The sequence below is a fragment of the Mesoplodon mirus genome (assembly GCF_964341445.2).
Source record: "Mesoplodon mirus genome assembly, chromosome: 1".
In the NCBI taxonomy this organism is placed as follows: Eukaryota; Metazoa; Chordata; class Mammalia; order Artiodactyla; family Ziphiidae; genus Mesoplodon; species Mesoplodon mirus.
The window spans coordinates 24,794,175-24,813,796 of NC_138976.1; the positions used below are offsets into that span (position 1 = coordinate 24,794,175).

At 42.0% G+C, this 19,622-nt stretch overlaps 1 protein-coding gene across 6 annotated transcripts in view; it reads right to left on the reverse strand.

Moving 5' to 3' along the window:
- The window catches only part of HEMGN (hemogen), a 43,364-nt gene extending 23,814 nt beyond the window's left edge, over window positions 1-19,550 (reverse strand). For 2 of the 6 annotated variants that reach the window (XM_082636959.1, XM_082636960.1), the window contains exons 1-2: window positions 12,923-13,224; window positions 11,457-11,575 (exon numbers count right to left, since the gene is read on the reverse strand). In XM_082636959.1, coding sequence (XP_082493085.1) covers window positions 11,457-11,575; window positions 12,923-13,023 — 220 coding nt within the window. In that variant the 5' untranslated portion in view covers window positions 13,024-13,224. Of the gene's footprint in view, window positions 1-4,819; window positions 4,973-6,323; window positions 6,390-7,885; window positions 7,971-11,456; window positions 11,576-12,922; window positions 13,225-15,124; window positions 18,184-19,471 lie in introns of those variants that run through there. The other 4 variants (XM_082636962.1, XM_082636961.1, XM_082636963.1 and 1 more) reach the window with 4 other exon arrangements.
- Between the last annotated feature and the right edge of the window lie 72 nt (window positions 19,551-19,622).

Consider the following 19,622-nt stretch of genomic DNA (forward strand, 5'->3'; position numbering starts at 1 on the left):
TGTTCTAGAGCAGAGCTGTCCAATAGAACTTTCCACAATGATGGGAATGTTCTTCTTTATGATCCAATATGGTAGCCACTAGTCACATGTGACTATGGAACACTGTAAATGTGGCTAATGTGATGGAGGAACTGATTTTTTTTAATGTTATTTAAAATTTTATTTATTTATTTATTCATTTATTTATTTTTGGCTGCGTTGGGTCTTTGTTGCTCTGTGCGGGCTTTCTCTAGTTTCAGTGAGCAGTGGCTACTCTTCGTTGCAGTGCGCGGGCTTCTCATTGCGGTGGCTTCTCTTGTTGTAGAGCACGGGCTCTAGGCGCACGGGTTTCAGTAGTTGTGGCGCACAGGCTTAGTTGCTCCGCAGCATGTGGTATCTTCCCAGACCAAGGCTCGAGCCCATGTCCCCTGCATTGGTAGGCGGATTCTTAACCACTGTGCCACCAGGGAAGTCCCAAGAACAGATTTTTAAATTTAATTTTTATGAATTTAAATTAAAATAGCCACCTGTAGCTAGTGGCCACCATGTTGAACAGCACAGCTCTGAAGCCCACTTAGCAAGCCTAGATGCTGTTTCCCATGCTTATTCTTTGCTTCATTCTCCACGCCTGTCTCTGTTCTCTTCTGCCTAGTCCCTCCAGGTTGATATACTAATTGACTATCTTCTAGCTTCCAACATTGGTCCTGTTTCCTGGTTATTGATTTCCTCTCTCTCATCACAGCAGAACCCTGGACTATCTTCCATTTGACTCATACCTTAATACCTCCCCAACCTGTGCAGGAGTGTGGGCCTAGAGGAAGTAATTTCAGAGAACCTGTCCTGCCACGTTGGGCTCTCCACCAGGCCTTATCCTCTCCCTCCCTTCTTTTCCTCAGTTTCTTTTCTAGGCCACTTTAACCAGCTAGTTAGTAACCTGGAATATTCTTTGGTGTTTTCCCTCCCTGACAGCTTGAGTTAGAGGATGGAACAGTTGGAGGATGGAGGTGTGTATATTGGGGCTGGGGAGGGAGGCTTATAACTGGTTAAACAAATACTTTGATTTGAGGTCTCTGGGCTCCATCCTGAGGCCTTTTCTGTCAGGCTTTTTTAACTTTGATTTATATACAGATAGCAATATTGATAGATTGATTACACCTGTGGATGGAAAGGATAGATTCAGGATACAAAAAAGGTCTTGATAGGCCAAAGCATTGGGCCAAATTTAACAGGATGCAATGTAATGGTGACAAATCTCAGATCCTGCTTTGGGGTCTAAATGGTTAATGCCTAAGTACCAATATATGGCTTAGAAGACTTGGTAGTTTTAGCTAATTAGGAATCAGTAACGGATAACAAGAAAGGCAATATCCTCTTGGAAAGCACTAATAGAATCATATCCAACAAGAGAATTCACATCCAACAGAGACCTGCTCAATTCCACCCTGACCAGACCACACGTTGATCACTGTTTCAGATTCTGAGCACCTCACTCTTTTTTTAAAGGGTGAACATTGACAAGCTGAATGACCACAGTGGTAAAGGGACTGGTAACCTGTCCTATAAGGACCTGGGACAATTGAGCCTTACGAGAGCAGACCATGGGGACAAGGTCACTGTCCTAAATCTCTAAAGGGCAATCACAGAACGGAAAGCAGGCATGCTTTATGTGGCTCCAGAGGGTAGAGCAAAAACAAACGAGTGAAAGATAGAAATTAAAAAAAAAAAAAAAACCGAGTGAAAGCTCTAGCAGATTTCAGCTCAGTATGAGGAAAATGTTTCCAGTTGTCAAAGCTGTGATTTGGGCAGTTTAACCTGCAGAGGCAGGGTTTGGTAGAGACCCTGGAGAAAAGATGTTAAACATGCCCAAAGCCAGTCTGCTCAAATATTGATTGTCTCCACAGTGATGGATAGCTAATTCAAATGTGTAGGCCCCATACATGCTGACCCCATTTAGCTTCCAGGTTCTATACTAAGTGTTAACTCCTCATTCTAGCTCACATTCTCGTTAAATAACCTGGGCTCCTTGTATGTGGAAAACCGGTTTCGAGCACAGAACCTCTAGCACCAAGCAGAATGGCAACATAATTTTAGCTCCTGAGCAAATGGGTCTCACAATAGCGTGAGTTCAGTGTACGCATTAACATTTGAATATGCTGTATAATAAGCGTGCTGATTACTCTGAGAAGAATACTTGAAGAATAAAATAAGCTGTGATCATTAGAGGAAAAAGGGGCTAGCAATTTATGGCATGGCTGCTGCTTGATATTCAAAAGTACATGACAGCTCTCATCACAGGTAAAAGGTAATTACTGTGATTATAAAATGTAATGACAGTGGCAGGAAGTGATCAGAATTTTACTGGAAACCAGTTTGTGGTATAGTTTTTTACCACATTCAGATTTATAACTTATAAAAATGTGTCCGCATTTGGTTGTTTGGTTCCTCTGGGCAGTTTGAATGTGAATCCATTGTAATCTCAACTTTGCAGGAAGTGGCCGACCGAGTTTTCACGGGAAATGAGAAGCTGAGGTGTGGAGGCCTCAGGTTGGACGTGGGGACATGACAATCACCTTGTGCTGGGAGAGAAGCTGTAATGGGGAGCTGGCTGGTGCCCCACACCTTGGATGACCTAGACCAGCAGTTCTCAAAGTCTGCTCTGCAGACCTCTGGGGGATCCTGATACTCTTCCAGGAGGTCCATAAGATCAAAATTATTTTCATAATAATATTAAGATGTTACTTGGCTCTTTCACAGTATTGAAAGACTTCAAATTATATGACTCAACTTATATGAAATGTCCCAAATAGGCAAATCTATAGAGACAGAGAGCAGATAAGGAGTTGCCCAGGGTGAACGGAGGCCAGAAGGTGGAGCGACTGCTTAATGGGTACGGGGTTTCCCTCGGGGTGATGAAAATGTTCTGGAACTAAGTAGTGGTGGTGGTTTCATAACTAAATGCTACTGAATTGTATATTTTTAAATGGTTAAAATGGTGAACTTTATGTTATATAAATTTTACCACAGTAAAAAACAGTCCAAAAATAAATAAATAAATAAATAAATCAATAAATCATTAAAATGAAAAACAGTAATCTTTTGGAGTTCTGACTACCTGCTCTTTGCTGCAAATACTCCTATATATCCCGGCTCTTCCCGTACCTCCTCAGAGCAGTCTCTCAGAGCTATCTGAGAGGTTTCGTCCTGGGCTTTCATCCTCAGTTTTTTGGGTTTTTTTTTTTGTTTTTTTTTTGCGGTATGTGGGCCTCTCACTGTTGTGGCCTCTCCCGTTGCGGAGCACAGGCTCCGGACGCGCAGGCCCAGCGGCCATGGCTCACGGGCCCAGCCGCCCCGCGGCACGTGGGATCCTCCCAGACTGGGGCACAAACCCATGCCCCCTGCCTCGGCAGGCGGACTCTCAACCACTGCGCCACCAGGGAAGCCCCCATCCTCAGTTTTGTTAGCCAAATAAAACATAATTCTCAGCTTTTAGGTTGTGCATTTTTTCAGTCAACAGGACAAAAGAAAAAAATGGCTAATGATATTAAGTAAATGAAAGAGATCCATTCTTATGACTTGTTAAATGTTTCCATATAATTTTTCAGACCTTATAGCATGTTAGAGCTAGGAGAGACCTTGGTTACCTCCTCGTGCAAGTTGGAAATAGGGCAGGGGAATTCCAAGGTGATCCTGTGGAAGAAATATGGATCAGGAGCTAAAGAGGAGAGATCAGGAGTAGGGAACAAAGTCTCCCAGGAGCGGATAGAATGCATAAGATAATAAAGAGAGAAAGGGTAGCTTAAGATGATTATCAACCAGCATTTAGGAAACCCCCTACCCAGAAGAAAGGCCAGAGGAAGGCAAGAGAACTAGGAGATGGGAGAGTCCCAGAGCAGGGCAAGATGCCCCAGGGCATGCATTAGCAACCGGGGATACACAGAGTTTCAAATCAATGAGCACTTCAAAGCTTCCCACAAAAACCAGTTGCAGTGCCTTGTCCCATCCCACCCTGACAGAGCTCCCCAGAGGCAACTACTGCCAACACTTTTAGCTATTTCTTCTGATGTTTACCTTATATTTATAGACACATGCTCTGTTCTATGTCTTGTTTTTTCCACTTTAGACATTATCTATTGACTTCATATTATTAGAAGATTAGGATTTAGCTCTCTGCTACCACCTCTAAAAGCCAAGTGGGCACTAGTAAACTGGAAACCGAGTGACCCATCTTAAAGGGAGGCAGCTGCTAGTCAGAGGGTTATTGCCAGGGAATGTAGCTCTGCAATGCAGAATGTGTCAAAGTATGTTCATTTGTAACTAATTAAAACACAACCAGAAAAGTGACTTAACGATGAAGCTCACACTAAAGTCCAGGTAATTTAAGCTTCAGGGTTGGTTTGATTCAGCAGAGCTCCAGTGTTATCAAAGTTGACCTTGAGGTGAGATGGCTAAGGACAAGTCCCAGAGCTCCTTGTCCATATCCAGAGAGATACAGGTCACTTCTGGAAGCCTCTTTCTCAGGAGTCCTAGCAAATCTCTATTAATCTGGATTGAGTCTTATGCCTGTAGGAGATACTATGGGGCTCAGCCCAGGTCCCCTCTTCAGGGGGAACACATCCATCCCTCAGCTGCTGGGAATAGTCTTGTTCTCAGCCTTAGGAAACTACTTCCTCCAAGGTTTTACACCCCCTTCCAGGGTGCAGCCTGAGGCCTGTGACTGGCTGATGTGGGAATACAAATGTCTGGCCCCCTTACTTCAGTTTGGGACAACTCTGAAGGACCATCCCCATTCCTGAGTTCCTGGGATCAGCTGAGGCTTTGGTTGTAACTACATTGCACTTACTTTGCTGGTCGGCTTCTCTCCACCCCCACCCTTGTCTTCTTCAGGTCCCCATAGGTGTGTGTCCTAAGGACACTCCTCAGTAAGCCTTCTGCATGCAGCTCTCCATCTCGGATTCTGTTTCCAAGGAACCCAGTCTTGAAACAGTGCTTGTTTCTGAATCAACAAAGGTGACAAAAGGTAGGGTTATGCTGCTGAATTAGGACTAGTTTGCATGCCCTGTTCTAGAACCAGGGGTGGGATCAGCCTCTCCCAACAGCACATAGGCTGAGCCAGAGAGGATAGGGACTGGAACAAAGCTTTGAATTGTTTACTAAAAAGGGAAGAATCATACTGGGGAGGCAGCTGCACAGACCTTTTGATCTTTCCAGAAAAGTCAGAAACAGCTTATGTAAACAAACAAAAAACTCATGATGTTTTAATGCCAAAAACTAATTGAGATATTTTTAAACACTATTAAGAGCCAACAAGACATGGTCTAATACTGGCCTGCATTTCAGCAGTTTGCAATCTTGGCCAGAGAGAACATAGGTGTAGTTTGTAGCCCCAGAGAGCTAAGCTGGCACTAACAGTGATCATGAAGTCAAGATTTCAGCTCAGCCTAAGGAACAGTTTCCTAATGATTTGAGCAAGATGAAAACGGAATGAAGCACCTCAGGAGGAGATGAGTTCCTTGGCACCAAAGGCCATTGTTGTTTTTCGTTTTTTTAAATTTATTTATTTATTATTTTTGGCTGTGTTGGGTCTTTGTTTCTGTGCGAGGGCTTTCTCTAGTTGCGGCAAGCGGGGGCCACTCTTCATCGCGGTGCGCGGGCCTCTCACTATCGCGGCCTGTCTTGTTGCGGAGCACAAGCTCCAGACGCACAGGCTCAGTAGTTGTGGCTCACGGGCCTAGTTGCTCCGCGGCATGTGGGATCTTCCCAGACCAGGGCTCGAACCCGTGTCCCCTGCATTGGCAGGCGGATTCTCAACCACTGCACCACCAGGGAAGCCCCAAAGGCCATTGTCTGAGTCTTGTTAGAATTTGAACTATATGATCTTTGAGTTCCTATTCATTGAATAGGAACTTTATCCATATAAAGTAGATATCCATATAAAGTGGATGTAACTTTATCCATATAAAGTGCCGTGTATACATAAAATACCACTGATACACCCTTTGGCTAATGTCAGGAGCAAACAGCAATGGGATTGCACCAATGATTCTACTGAAACACAGCTCAGTTTTCTTTTCTGGAAAACACACTCCACTTGACTCCTTGCTTCTGGATACTTCAGTATCAAGGGAAATAAAAGGTGAAAAGAGAAGTATGTGATTCTTTGCCCTGCCCCCGTCTTAGGTACAAAAATGTTGCCAGCAAATCCTTTACAGATATCACATTATGAGACCCTCTGTTGCTTAGAAGTTAGCAGTATATTCTAGCATGTCAGAGCTGGAAGCATCTCAAAGATCATGCAGTCTTACTCCTTCATTCAATAGAAGACACAGAGAAGAGAAGGAACCCACCTGAATGACACAGAAAATCCAGGACCAGGATCCAGATCTCTTTACTCTCGGAGCACAGTTCTCTCACTGCAACCCAAAACCCATTTTTTGTCATTAAGGTGAAATAATTTGCTATTGTCAGCTATCCTGGAGTGATAGGACTTCTGGGCTAATGGACCTCAAGATTCTCACAGACAGGAGGTAGCCAGGCTCTGTCCTTTTCAGCAGTCTAGAATGCCTAATCATTTGTACAGAGAGCTTACTAGGATTTTCTTTTTAAAAGGTAATATGCTCACATGGTTAAAAAAAAAAAGGTGTTCACTAAAAGTTTCACTTCCACTTCTTCCCCCATCCCTCTTACCCCCTCCTACAGGTGATTTCTCTTATCAGTTTCTTGTGAACCATTATAAGAAATTTGAAGTCACTTCCCCTGATTCTCAAAACGATCTGGTAGGGTGGGGATATTTACTCACCTTCATTTCACCTATGTGGAAACTGAGACTTAGGGAGCCTAAGCAAGTGAAAGAATGAAAAACTAACCAAGTCCAAACTCAGTGTTCTTTCCGCAATTTCACTATGCCTTTCAATAGCTCCGAGGTGTGTATAAAAGGTACAAGTGGGCATGGACGGCAGGCTGAGCCACTGAATCAGAGCTCCTTAAACTTCCCAACAGGACAGAACTTGCAGAGGGAGTGACTGGCCCAAGGTGAAAGAGAAGAGGGACCCACCAGGCAGATGTCCACCCGGAAACAGCATTTGTTTCGTCCTGCCCCTTCATCCCATACACCTAATCTGTCACAAAGCCCTGTCAGGTTTTCCTGTGAAATATTTATCCCATCTGTTCCTCCCTTTCTCTTTTCACAGCAAAAACTCTGGTGCAAACTTCAGTTACCTCACATTGGGTTATTGTCACAGGCTTTTAATTGGTCTCTTGGTGCACAAATAGCTTCAATCTAAATGAGCATGTATTACATCCAATTTCCATTTATAACATGTGTGTAAATGATGCTGGTCCTTCATAAAGCCTAAATTTTAATCTTTCAATTCCACTCAGTGGAAACAACCTCATTAGTGTGTTAGTAAAAAGGGTCATGTAAAGAAGACTTGCTCCAGCTCAGAAACAAGGCTGGTCTTGAGAAAGAAGAGACTTGTTAAGAAAGTGAATAAATAAATAGCAATGTTATTCATACACTGGAATCGTACTCATCAATAAAAAGAAACGAGCTACTGATGCATTCAACAACCCAGATGAATCTCAAAAATATGTTGAGGGAAAGAAGTCAGACACACGAGAGTACAGGTGTATGATTTCTTTCATATTAAGTCCAAGAACGCAGCAAAATCATCTCTTGGGGTTATAATTTAGAACAAGTGTTGCCTCTGATGGGGCACTGGAAGGGACACAGGGGGATGTGATGGCAGTGCTTTCTATCTTGATTGAGGTGTTGGTTACACAGGTGAACACCTTTGTTAAAACTCACCAACTATATGCTTAACATCTGTGTATTTTACTGTAATTATTCCTCAATTTAAGAGAGAGAGAGAAAGAGAGAGGAGAAAAAGAGAGTGAGAGGGAGGCCGACCTGCTCAGGCTGTTGTAGAAAGAAGAACCCAGATGTCCAAACACAGTGGCTTCTGAGTGGCCCCCTGCACTCTCTCAACTTCTCTCTAAAACACATCAGAGGGGTGGGAGGGAGGGAGATGCAAGAGGGAAGAGATATGGGGATATATGTATATGTATAGCTGATTCACTTTGTTATAAAGCAGAAACTAACACACCATTGTAAAGCAATTATACTCCAATAAAGAGGTTAAAAAAAAACACATTTGAAGAAATCAGGAAATTAGGAATCTCCCAACACTGTACAAAATCTGACAGAAACGTAATGCCAGAGTCTTGGCAACATCTCTACCCTTATAAAGTGCACGTTGCAGCTGTATGAAGAAAATCCAACCCAATTTTGAGCCCCTATCACGCCCACCTCCATCCCAGGAGCAGAGTGCCCCAGAAAAGGCGGGAAGGCCCTTGGCCCCTCCCGCACCGTCTGTCCTCTGGGCTCTGGGGACCTCCAGCCCTTTCGGAATAGATCTCAGGCAGGCAGAACACCTTATCCCAGCATCCACACCCACTGTCAGGGGCCACCTCTAACAGCTCGCAAGCTTTTTGATTTAAATGTCATTTGTTTCCGAGTAATAGAAGGAGAGAGTTTTAAACGCAAAAAAAAAAAAGACTACTACGGAGCTTGTTACCAAAACAGCATTCTCCTGCCTGGCCCCTCCCACTTTCCTCCCTCTTCTGCAGAGACAGCAACTTCAATTCTTTTAGCTGTCGTCTCTGGTGTTTGCCTTCTTTTATATAAATAATGTGGTTATATTACATCCAATGTTTTTTGAACATTAACTATTGACTTCCTACTATGAAAAATAAGGATTTAGCTCTCAGGTCCTCACTCCCACACAGCTTTGACTTCCCACCTCCTTTCAGTGTTGGTTATTTATGTTATGTGACTACATAATGTTTACAGATGAGCCATATAACATATTGTAATTATATTTCTTGTACAAATTTTTATTTTTCCTGGAGTTACGAATGACCTCTTTTTATTGTTTTCATTTCTCTGTCAAAGCTGCAAAGTCACCTCTCAAGGTGGCTGCACAGGAGGTAATCTTCATGTTTACTTTCCAGCATACCTCCTGGAGCCCCTGTCCTCTGTTTCCATCTGTATTGGGTTGTCCTCGAGGCCCACTACAGCTACCCTTAAGGGAGGGTATTCTCCAGTAGCTTCCTGAGAAAGGGTGCGTGGAGGGTTAATATTTTGAGATCTTGAATGTCTGAAAATATTTTTATTCTTCTCTCACTCTTGAATGACAGTTTGGCTGTGTGTTACGTTCTAAGAGGATGATCCTTTTCCTCAGAAGGCATCAGTTCCTCCACTATCTTCTACTTCCCCATGGTCTCATACCATTTTGATTCTTTCATTATGACTTTTTTCTCTCTTAGGACACTTTCAGGATCTCTGGTTTTCTGATTTTCATTATAATATGCCTTGATGGGCCATTTCAACCTGGAAATCCAAAGGAATTGTGTTGTACTATTGCTTGATAATTTCATCCTTTACAGCCGTAGGTACTGAAAATACTGGCATTTGGAGGTCTCTTAATGGAAATGCCTGCTTGCTTCCTGATCACCACAAGTCTCTAAGACCTATCAGTTCATCAGTTTCCAGTCATCTGTTTAGCCCCTCTCTCGTAAATATGAACGGACATTCAAGGATGGTCAGATACTCAGGAAAGACTTGTGAAAATTAACAAAAGGAAACCTCACTAAAATGGAGCTGGGAGGCCAGAGGGAGAGCTCTCATGTACATACCACGCAACATCCATAGAGATCCTGACAGGTAGAGACCTACCTTGCATCTCTAGCAAGAAGTGACACTACTATACCACCTTGGGAGGAAGAAAGATTTCTCCTTGCCTGGCAACAGCTCAGCCAGTGAAAGGTCACTATACTTCAAAGTCCCAGTTTCCTCCAATGGACTTTTTGTTTTTAACAGCCCCTCCCAATTTCCCCTTCTGGTCTATAAAAGGGTCTCCTTTCTTTTTCTTAACTGGACTTGCATATGGTTCACCATAGTTGTGTGTCCCGAGTTGCAATTCTTTGCTGCTCCCAAATAAGCTCGTTTTGCTGGTAAAATAACCGGCTGTTTTATTGTTTTGAGTTAACAGACCCTAACACTAGAGCCAGAAATCTGAGTTAGTAAAAAGGAACTTGGAGAAAATGGAGACAAGTCAGGTATCAGAATAAAACTTTATCTTCTCAAAGAGAAGAGATGTTACATCAATGAAATAAAAACAGGATGCTATGAAAAATGAATAATTATAAAGACAAAAAAAGTGCCCTTGGAAATTATAGCTAAAATAAAAGAAATTTGGTTATCTTAGACATTCACTCTTAAACCAGCCACTTTGGACTTCCCTCGTGGCGCAGTGGTTAAGAATCCACCTGCCAATGCAGGGGACATGGGTTCAATCCCTGGGCCGGAAAGATCCCACACGCCGTGGAGCAACTAAGCTCATGCACCACAACTACTGAAGCCCGCGTGCCTAGAGCCTGTGCTCTGCAACAAGAGAAGCCACCTCAATGAGAAGCCCGTGCACCTCAACGAAAAGTAGCCCCCGCTCACCGCAACTAGAGAAAGCCCACGCACAGCAGCGAAGACCCAACGCAGCCAAAAATAAATAAATAAATAAATATTTTTTAAAAATAAAAAATAAACCAGTCACTTTCCTCAGAAAAGAATCCTCCAATCTCCTGCCTTTGGAGATTAGCTATTAGCATTCTGGAACTAAGTGGGGAAAGGGGAGTTGGAGGGGTATCTCACCATTTGGGATGTAGACTTCCACTTAATTCCCTGCATTTTATTTTTTCTCTTTCTTGAACTCTGATTAGTTGGATATTGGACCTCCTGGACTGATCCTTTGATTTTATTTGTCCTTTAGTATATTTCATTACCTTTTTATTCTACTTTCTGGGAAAATTTCCTCAACTTTATCTTTAGATACTTTTAAGGATTTGGGAGGATGTGGAGATAAGCATATGAGTTAAATACATCATGACTAACCAGAAATCCTTCTGATATCATTTTACATCTTGACTGATAGTACAGCTGACTCTTGAACAACACAAGGGTTAGGTTTGCCAATCCTCCCTGAAGTTGAAAATCAATGTATAACTTTACAGTCGGCCCTCCACATCTAATCTGCATCCACGGATTCAATGAACCTTATATTGTATAGGACTGTAATTTGTATATATTGAAAAAAATTCACGTATAAGTGGTCCCCCACAGTACGAACCTGCATTGTTCAAGGGTCAAGCGTGGGGATTTCCCTGGCTGTCCAGTGGTTAAGACTCCACACTTCCACTGCAGGGGGCACAGGTTCAATCCCTGGTCAGGGAACTAAGATCCCACATGCCACATAGTGAGGCCAAAAAAAAAAAAAAAAAGGGCCAACTGTGTATTCTTCCAGGGAAGAATGATAATAAATAGGGAGGGAGATAATATGGAGGGTAGCATAGGACTAGTGGTGACACTGTGCATTCTGAAAGTTATGTTCTCTACTTCTACATGGTTAATGGAGATGCACTCTCACCTGGGCCTGGTGTCCCCAAGTCCAGTGCCGCTCTGAGCCCATGTCTCCAGAGAATAAACTTCTGGTCTTCTGTCATTTGTCCACTGGCTTTCCATTTGCTAAACTGTCCCAGAGGGGTACTGGTGAGATAGAAAAATAAGTGAACAGAGAAGGAGGTCCAGAAATAGACTTAAGAATATGTAAGAACTTAGTATGTGTTAAGGGTCACATTTCATGTTCATTGGGGGAAAGATAATTACTTAACACATGGTATTGGGACAAGTAGCTAACCATTAAAAATAAAGAAAATTAGACCTTTACTTCAAGGCATACATTAAAATATTAATCTATATAGATTATAGATTTCACATAAAAAATGAAACCAGAAGTATCAGATGAAAATATAGGTGAATATTGATATAGTCTTGGGGTGGGGAAGGCTCTCATGACATGAGAGCAATAACCATAAAGATCAATTTTATCCTAAATAAAAATTTGAAATTTTTCTTCATCACCCTCCCCAGTATGTGTGTTTGTGTATGTATATATACATACATAAATAAAAATTTAAAAGCAAACAAGTGGGGAAAATAGTTTGAACATGAATGTCAGACTAAGGGTTAATATTCTTAATATATACAGAGCACTTATTAATAAATAAATTTAAAATACCAACAGGACATAAACAGGTAACTTATAAAGGAAAACAAATTCCTTATAAATACCTGAAAAAATATTCAGCCCCATTAGTTATATATAAACAAGTACAAATTAAAGATATCATTGTCAACTTACCTAATTGATAAAAAATGTTTACAGTTTTACTGAGATGTAACTCAGTTACCATAAAGTTCACTTCTAAAGTGTACAATTCAGTAGTTTTTAGTATGTTCAGAGAGTTGTGCAGCCATCACTACTATCAAATTCCAGAGCATTCCTCTTATTCCAGAAAGAAACCCCATATTCATTAGAAGTCACTCCCTATTACTCCCAGCCCTTGGCGACCACTAATCTATTTTCTGTCTCTATGGATTTGCTTTTTTTAGACATTCCATATAAATGGAGTCATACACTATGTGGTCATCTTGCCTGACTTCTTTCAGCTAACATAATATTTTTAAGGTTCATGCATGTTGAAGCACGTATCAGTACTTCATTCCTTCTCATGTCTGAAAAAAATTCCATTGTATGTATATACTACATTTTGTTTATCTATTCTGTTATGGATAAACAACCAAAATGTCCAGTTTATGGACATTTTGGTTGTTTCCAATTTATGACAATTATGAATAATGCTGCTATAAACATTCATGTACAAAGTTCATATGGACATATATTTTTATTCTCTTGAGTATATAACTAACAGTGAAACTGCTGGCTCTATGTTTAACTTTTTGAGGAACTGCCAAGCTGTTTTCCACAGCAGCTGCACCATTTTACATTCTCACAAGCAATGCACAAGGGTTCCAACTTTTCCACATCCTCACCAACACTTGTTGTCCATCATTTTAATTATAGCCATCCTAGTAAGTGCGAAGTGGTATCTCATTGTGGTTTTAATTTTCATTTCCCGAATGCCTAATAACATTAAGCTTCTTTTTGTGCTTATTGGCCATTTGTATATCTTCTTTGGAGAAATGTCTATTCAAATTCTCTGCCCATTTTTAATTGGGTTATTTGTCTTTTTGTTGTTGAGCTCTAATAGTTCTTTATCTATTCTGGATACAAGTCCCTTATTAGATATATGATTCACAAATATTTTCTCTCATTCCATGCATTGTCTTTTCACTTTCTTGATATCATTTGATATCATTCTTGATATCATTCTTGGTATCATTTGAAGCACGAAAGTTTTAAATTTTGATTAAGTCCAATTTATCTCTTTCTTCTTTGGCTTGTTGTGCTTTTGGTGTCATATCTAAGAAAGCTTTGCCTAATACAAGGTCATGAAGATTTACTCCTAGGTTTCCTGAGTCTTATAGTTCCAGCTCTTGTATTTAAGTCTATGGTACATTTTGAGTTAATTTTTATATATGGTGTGAGGCAGAGGTTCAACTTCTTTCTTTTGCATATGGCTATATGAGTCCAAGCACATTTTGTTTAAAAGACTATTCTTTCACATTGAATTGTCTTGGCACCCTTAGGTTTTCAAACTTGACATTAGTTGAAAAATGATTGACAAAAAGATTTTTAAAAGATAATACCCAGTTTAGGCAAGACTGAGTGGAAGTCTTACACACTGCTAATGGGAGCATAAAAGAGGAACAGCGTCTGAAGGGCAATTTGCCATGTATATCTGATTTGAAAAATATGTACTCTGATTCAGGAGTTGTATTTCTAGGCATTTATTTCAAGGAGATAACTGTACAAAGATGTTATGTATAATGGTGAACAACTGGAAGTAAACTAAATGTCTATCAGTAGAAGACTAGGTGAATAAATTGTGCTACCATTTCATCTGTACAATGAAATATGATGCAGACTTTAAAAATGATGAAATGATTTATTGACCTGGAGCAATTCCTGTGACCTACTGCTAAGTGAAAAATAAAAGCATGTTACAAAGTGCTCTATATAGTAGTATTCCACTTATATATTTTACTTATGCATCTACGTTCATAGAAATAGCTCACTGTTAACAAAAATGCTAACAGTGGTTGCTGCTAGTAATGGGATTTTAGCTGGCTTGTATTTTCTTTATACTTTTGGTGCATTTTATGCATTTGCTACATGAATATATATTGTCTTTATATTCAGAAAAAGAAAAGCTATTTTCATTTTGTAGAAGAATGTCCTCAAGTAATATATATTGTAAAAGACTATTCAATGGTATGGAAATATTTTCATAATATGTTAACTGAAAAAAGCAGGTTATAGTATCCCACTTAAAATATTTTAAATGTAATATACACCGTATTTCCTAGGTACTGTGATATTTTTTTTCCACCACTTACTATTTCTGAAATAAAAATGTCTCTTACAATCAATATGAATATTTAATGTACTGGTTCCCCCCTCCCTGCCTGCCTGAAAAGCTGTTATTAATGAGATGATGCTTCTGGCAATCTGACACTTGAGAAAGTGCCATATGTGTGTAGAGAAAAGACTGGAAGAATAGACACCAAAACGTGAGCAGTATTTAGCTCTGAATTGAGATTTTTCTTCTTTTTCTTTCCTCTTCTTCTTCTTCTTTTTCTTTTTTTTTTTTTCTGGTTAAGTATACATTCCAAGTTTTCTGTAGTACGTGCATAAATAAACATAAAGAAATCAGGAAACCGGTTGCCCTGCTTTTCAAGGAAGAAGCAGAGTGTGAGGGTATTTGGGACTTTGGGCCTTTACCAAAATAAGAGACTAGCAAATTAGGGTGCACACAAACCACCTTGCATGCCCACTGAGGGGCCCCTGGCTGGGCAGGAGCTGGCAAAGCAAGCTTGAGAACAGATGGTAGAGTTCGGTCAGCAGGAGCAGGGCTCTTGGATCAATCTTAGTTCTGTGTGGACAAGGAAATCCCTGTGAGGTATGAGTGAGTCCAGATGGCGGGGATGCTGGCTAATTATGGAGGAGAGGGATGTCCAACACCGCGGGGCCACACAGATATTTTCCAGGAGTATGTTCTCAGTTACTCAAGAGAGACCAAGGCCTGCATGAAACAGAAAATGAGTCCACCTTTTTTGAAAGTCAAAACTTACATTGATTAGAGAATTCCCTGGCGGTCCAGTGGTTAGGACTCAGCACTTTCACTGTGGTGGCCTGGGTTCAATCCGTGGTCGGGGAACTAAGATCTCGCCAGCCACTCAGTGCAGCAAAACAAACAAACAAACAAACAAACAAACAAACAAACAATTTACATTGGTTTGAGGTGAGCCCATCCCTCAGCCAAAAGGGCAAGGTAACTACAGGAGATGAAGGGCATGAAGCAGAAGTGGAAGATTAATGGCCACAGCAGAACTTCGATAACCCCTGAGGAGGCTAGCAAGCTCTGGGCCTCTGCTTAGAAGGGAGGGACTCTGCCTTGCAGCAACTGTGACTGGGGCACAGAGAGAGTGCCAGGCACAGCGCCAGGTAGGAGCTTCACCCACAGGATCGTGTCTAATCCTCACAACAGTCCCGAGATAAGCAGCCTGAGGCTCCTAGAGGTTATGTGGTTTGTCCCAAAGCACACAGCCTGTAAGTGATGGAGTGGATTCCCACATTACTAGAGTCCATCTCTAAAAAGGGAAAAACACTGAGCAAAGTTAACACTCATATTTGTCATGAGTATTAACTCATTACTTACCATAGTGTTGGCTGGAAAAACAAGTTTCCAGCAAAAATCTTCAATCTGATCCCAATATTGTTTTTTTTAAATCGTGAAACATAATTTTCTTTTTAAATTTTGTGGCTGCGTCACGTGGCATGCGGGTCTTAGTTCCCCAACCAGGGATGGAACCCGCGCCCCCTGCTGTGGAAGCGCAGAGTCTTAATCCCTGGACCACCAGCGAAGTCCCCCCAATATTGTTTTCTTAAAAAATTTGTATAATATAGAAAAAAAAGCTGCAAGGATATACACCTTAATGGTGGATATGTCTCAATAGTAGGAAGATAATTTTAAAATTTCATATTTTCTTTAGTTTTTTCTTTTTTTTAACTTCCTCTCCACCCCCTCCTTGAGCATGTAAATCTTCTTAAAGCAGAGAAAACAAAAAGGCTTTTCAGAAGCAGTTGTGAGGACTAGTGCATCAAAGTAATGAGAATGCATTACAGTGAGATTTTAATGACAGAGAAATCCAGGTTCTTACTAGCTATGTGACTTCCACTTGGCCTTGCTAAGCCTGTTTCTTAAACAATAAAAGGGAATTATAGTCTTGTCCCAGTGAGCTGGTGCCAGGATTAACTGAGATGCAACGTACACAAAAGTCCCAAGCACAGTACTTGGCGTAAGGATAGTGTTTAATAAATGTTAAACCCGACTCTTGGTGGTCATAGCTCTTCCTTGCTGCCCCAGGAAGGCCACGCACCTACAGCTGTTTCAGAGAGCAGAACGGAATCTGGCTGTCTTGGCAGGGGCCCCTTACTGGACCTACAGCTGCCTGCACACCTGACACTTTCCCCTTCTCATTTTTTTTTTTTTTAACCATCTGGTGACTAACAGGATCTTATTCCTTAACCCATTTTCACCCAACGATTTGCCTTCCTCTCTCCCTTTGTCTCAGTGTCTCAGCTGTTTCTAGGTAATATTTTTGAGCACGCGTGACATTATTTCAACATAACACATTTGCAGGGCACCTATGTTCTAAAGATGGCCCCAGGCTCCTGCTCTCCATTCATATCATCCAGAAATATTTGTATGAGCTCACAGTCTCGCTGAGAATTTAGATCCTTCAACAACTCCCACGTGTTGCCTAGCTGCTATAACAGGCACACAGACCGTACTGTGGAGACTCAGCGGACAGATTTACCAGTGTATGCAAATGTGTATGGAGAGGAGGGAAAGAATGGAGGTGTTTAATATTTAAAGAGTAATGATTTCTTCATCCCATCTTATGCATCACCTTCATATACTGTCTTTCTTAAAGAGAAAAGGTGCCCATTCTGCTAAACTGGTTTCAAGGCCAGTTAAGCCAGTGCCTGAGTGGGCCTGTTTTATCTTCAGATTTGTGGAAGTCTGTTCACAGACACAAAGTTTGTGGAAGGCTCTGATCATCTGATGACATTGCTGAGGCAGTGGGGTGGAGAGCAGGTCCAAGGAGCTACAAACTAGCTCCGAGTGTTCTCCTCAGATATTTTGGAGCTTATTGGAATACACACATTCTGATTAACAAGCAGTTTTAAGAGTCAAAGGAGTGCCAAAACCAGGCATTGTTTGATACCTGTATTACTTATTAGGTAAACATTAACATCAATGGAAGTAAAAGAGATTTACCCATAGTTCAGACTCCCTCACAAACTAAGATGTTTTTGCTTTTCCTTATTCCCTTCCAGTCCTTCAAATCCATAAATCCAAAATCATGATAATGATTGTAGCTTAGATACAGTTCAATATTCTACTTCTTTCTCACACCCAGATGCATACATAGAATGATGTTAAGTACAGCAATATTCACAACCAGGGCAGTGTGACAACAGCCCCTTCAGGCCTGTGGACTGACAGTCCAGTGGAAGATGTTGGCAGGACAGTGAGACACACCCTATTCTGCCTGTGTTATTTATGCCTTTGGCAGTGAAGCCCCTGACAAAGAAGCATGTCACTGGAACACATGCTCTTTGTTCACAGAGGTGCATGCCAGCACCGGCTGTGTCAGAAGGGACAGTGCCGGGTCTGTAGTCTCTCTTCTGGCTCTTTAGCGTTCTTTTTATTTGCTACACATTGTGGCTATGTTTATTAATTACTTTGTAGCTTAATCTTATAAAACACACATTTATCTTGTGAGTCCTCATACCGTTGAGTTGGTCATAAAGAGAGGACAGGATCCCAAGATTCTGCCCTCTTTCTCCCTAAGGATTGATATCACCTCCCCCTCAAGCCACCAGGTTCCCACTCTCTCTAGCACAGAGCTACCACGTCCCAGTCTCCTTCAGCATCTCCCCTTTACCTACAAGATGGTGCCTGCAGCCTCTGTTTGGTATTAAAGCCTCTCTACAATTGTTCCCAACCTACTGTTCCAAAGCAGACCCCCATGCTACGACTTCATTCCACACAGACTGATAGTGTAGCAGAAAAGACACAGGCCTTGGAGTCAGACCCATCTGGGTTTAAACCCCAGCTCCACCTCTTGTTGGCCACACAACTTCAGTTCTTCATCTGTAAAACGACTAAAATACAATCTACTTCACAGGGTCGTCTGAGTATTAAATTAGAAAGAACATATTAAGCCCTGAAAGTGGATGCTCAATCACTGCTTGTTAGCTCATGGAAATAATTTGCTAGTTTTTTTGTAAAAGCCTTCATCTCTTGGCCCTGTGGTTCTCATAACCTTACAGTTACAGACCTAGTGTGACATCCTGAAGAGTACTTCCTTCATCATTTTCCAGTCACAGAGATGACTGCTGAGACCAACATTTTAAATACAAGACTCAGGAAACAACATACTAGAAAGTGTTTTTTTTTGCCTTTTTCCATAATCCTTCTAAAACTTTTTTGCTTTGACATTTTAATGCATCTGTTATTTTAAAAATTGATATAGGTAGTTTTGTTTGCCACTAAATGAACTTAGGTGAAATGGAAGAGTGCAGTCTTTTTTAACTTGAAGAAAACCTTAGGTTAATGCATAGAATTGTTTTTCTCTCTTCATAAATTGTTCTCAATCTTGGAGCCTCTTGTCCATACTAGAATTAAGATGGTATCTGATTTGACATGTGATGTATTTACTTATTTTAAGCTGAATATAACGTTACATTATTTCCCTGAGGTCTGCAAAGCCGACCTAGTGCTCTAACCCTGTCTCTCAGGGAGCTCTCTGAGCCAGCCCATTACAAAGGCTACCTGCCAATCCCCGAAATGGAGACCATCGAGAATTCACACACCTCACAGGGGTGCCCTTAAAAATAAACGAGATAAAAGTCTTCGAAGAAACTGTAAACTCCGAGGCCCCATTAGAGATGCTAATTGCTGCCTTCGCTACCCTATATTTAAATGTTAGAAAACCCAGGGAGATTCTCCCGGACTTGGGGACGCTTGGCTCCCCGGTGGCTTGGGCAAGCAGCCGGGGCTGCCGTGTCCCCGCCGGCCACGAAGGCGCTCTCCACCCGGTGCCACGCGGTAGAACGCGGGCCCGCCGCGATTCTGTCCCCGACGAGGATCCTCGCAGCACTTCCAGCCCCACCCGTTCAAGGAGACGCGGGGCTCGGGCTGTTGGCCCCACACGGTGCGGAGGAGCGGGAGGTGAACCCGAAAGCCCTCGTCCCGCGCTCTCTACATGTCTCCCGCCTTCGCGGGTGTCAGGCTGGCCTGGCCGAGCCTCCGCGGAAGGACTTGGCCTTAGGGACCCCCGAAGCCGGGCTGTAAAGTCCCCCCTCAGCCCTCCCGGCAAACGTCCAAGCGCGGGCTGGAGACCCACCTCCGAGTGCGTCGAGGAGGGACCCCGGGGTCTCAGCTTAGCTGCGGGCGGGGAAGCTCCCGAGGTGGGTCTTACATCAGCCACCCCCACGTGCGATCTGAGGGCGGGAGTAAGTCACTCCCGTCCACCCGGCTGCGCTTTTTCCCCCCAG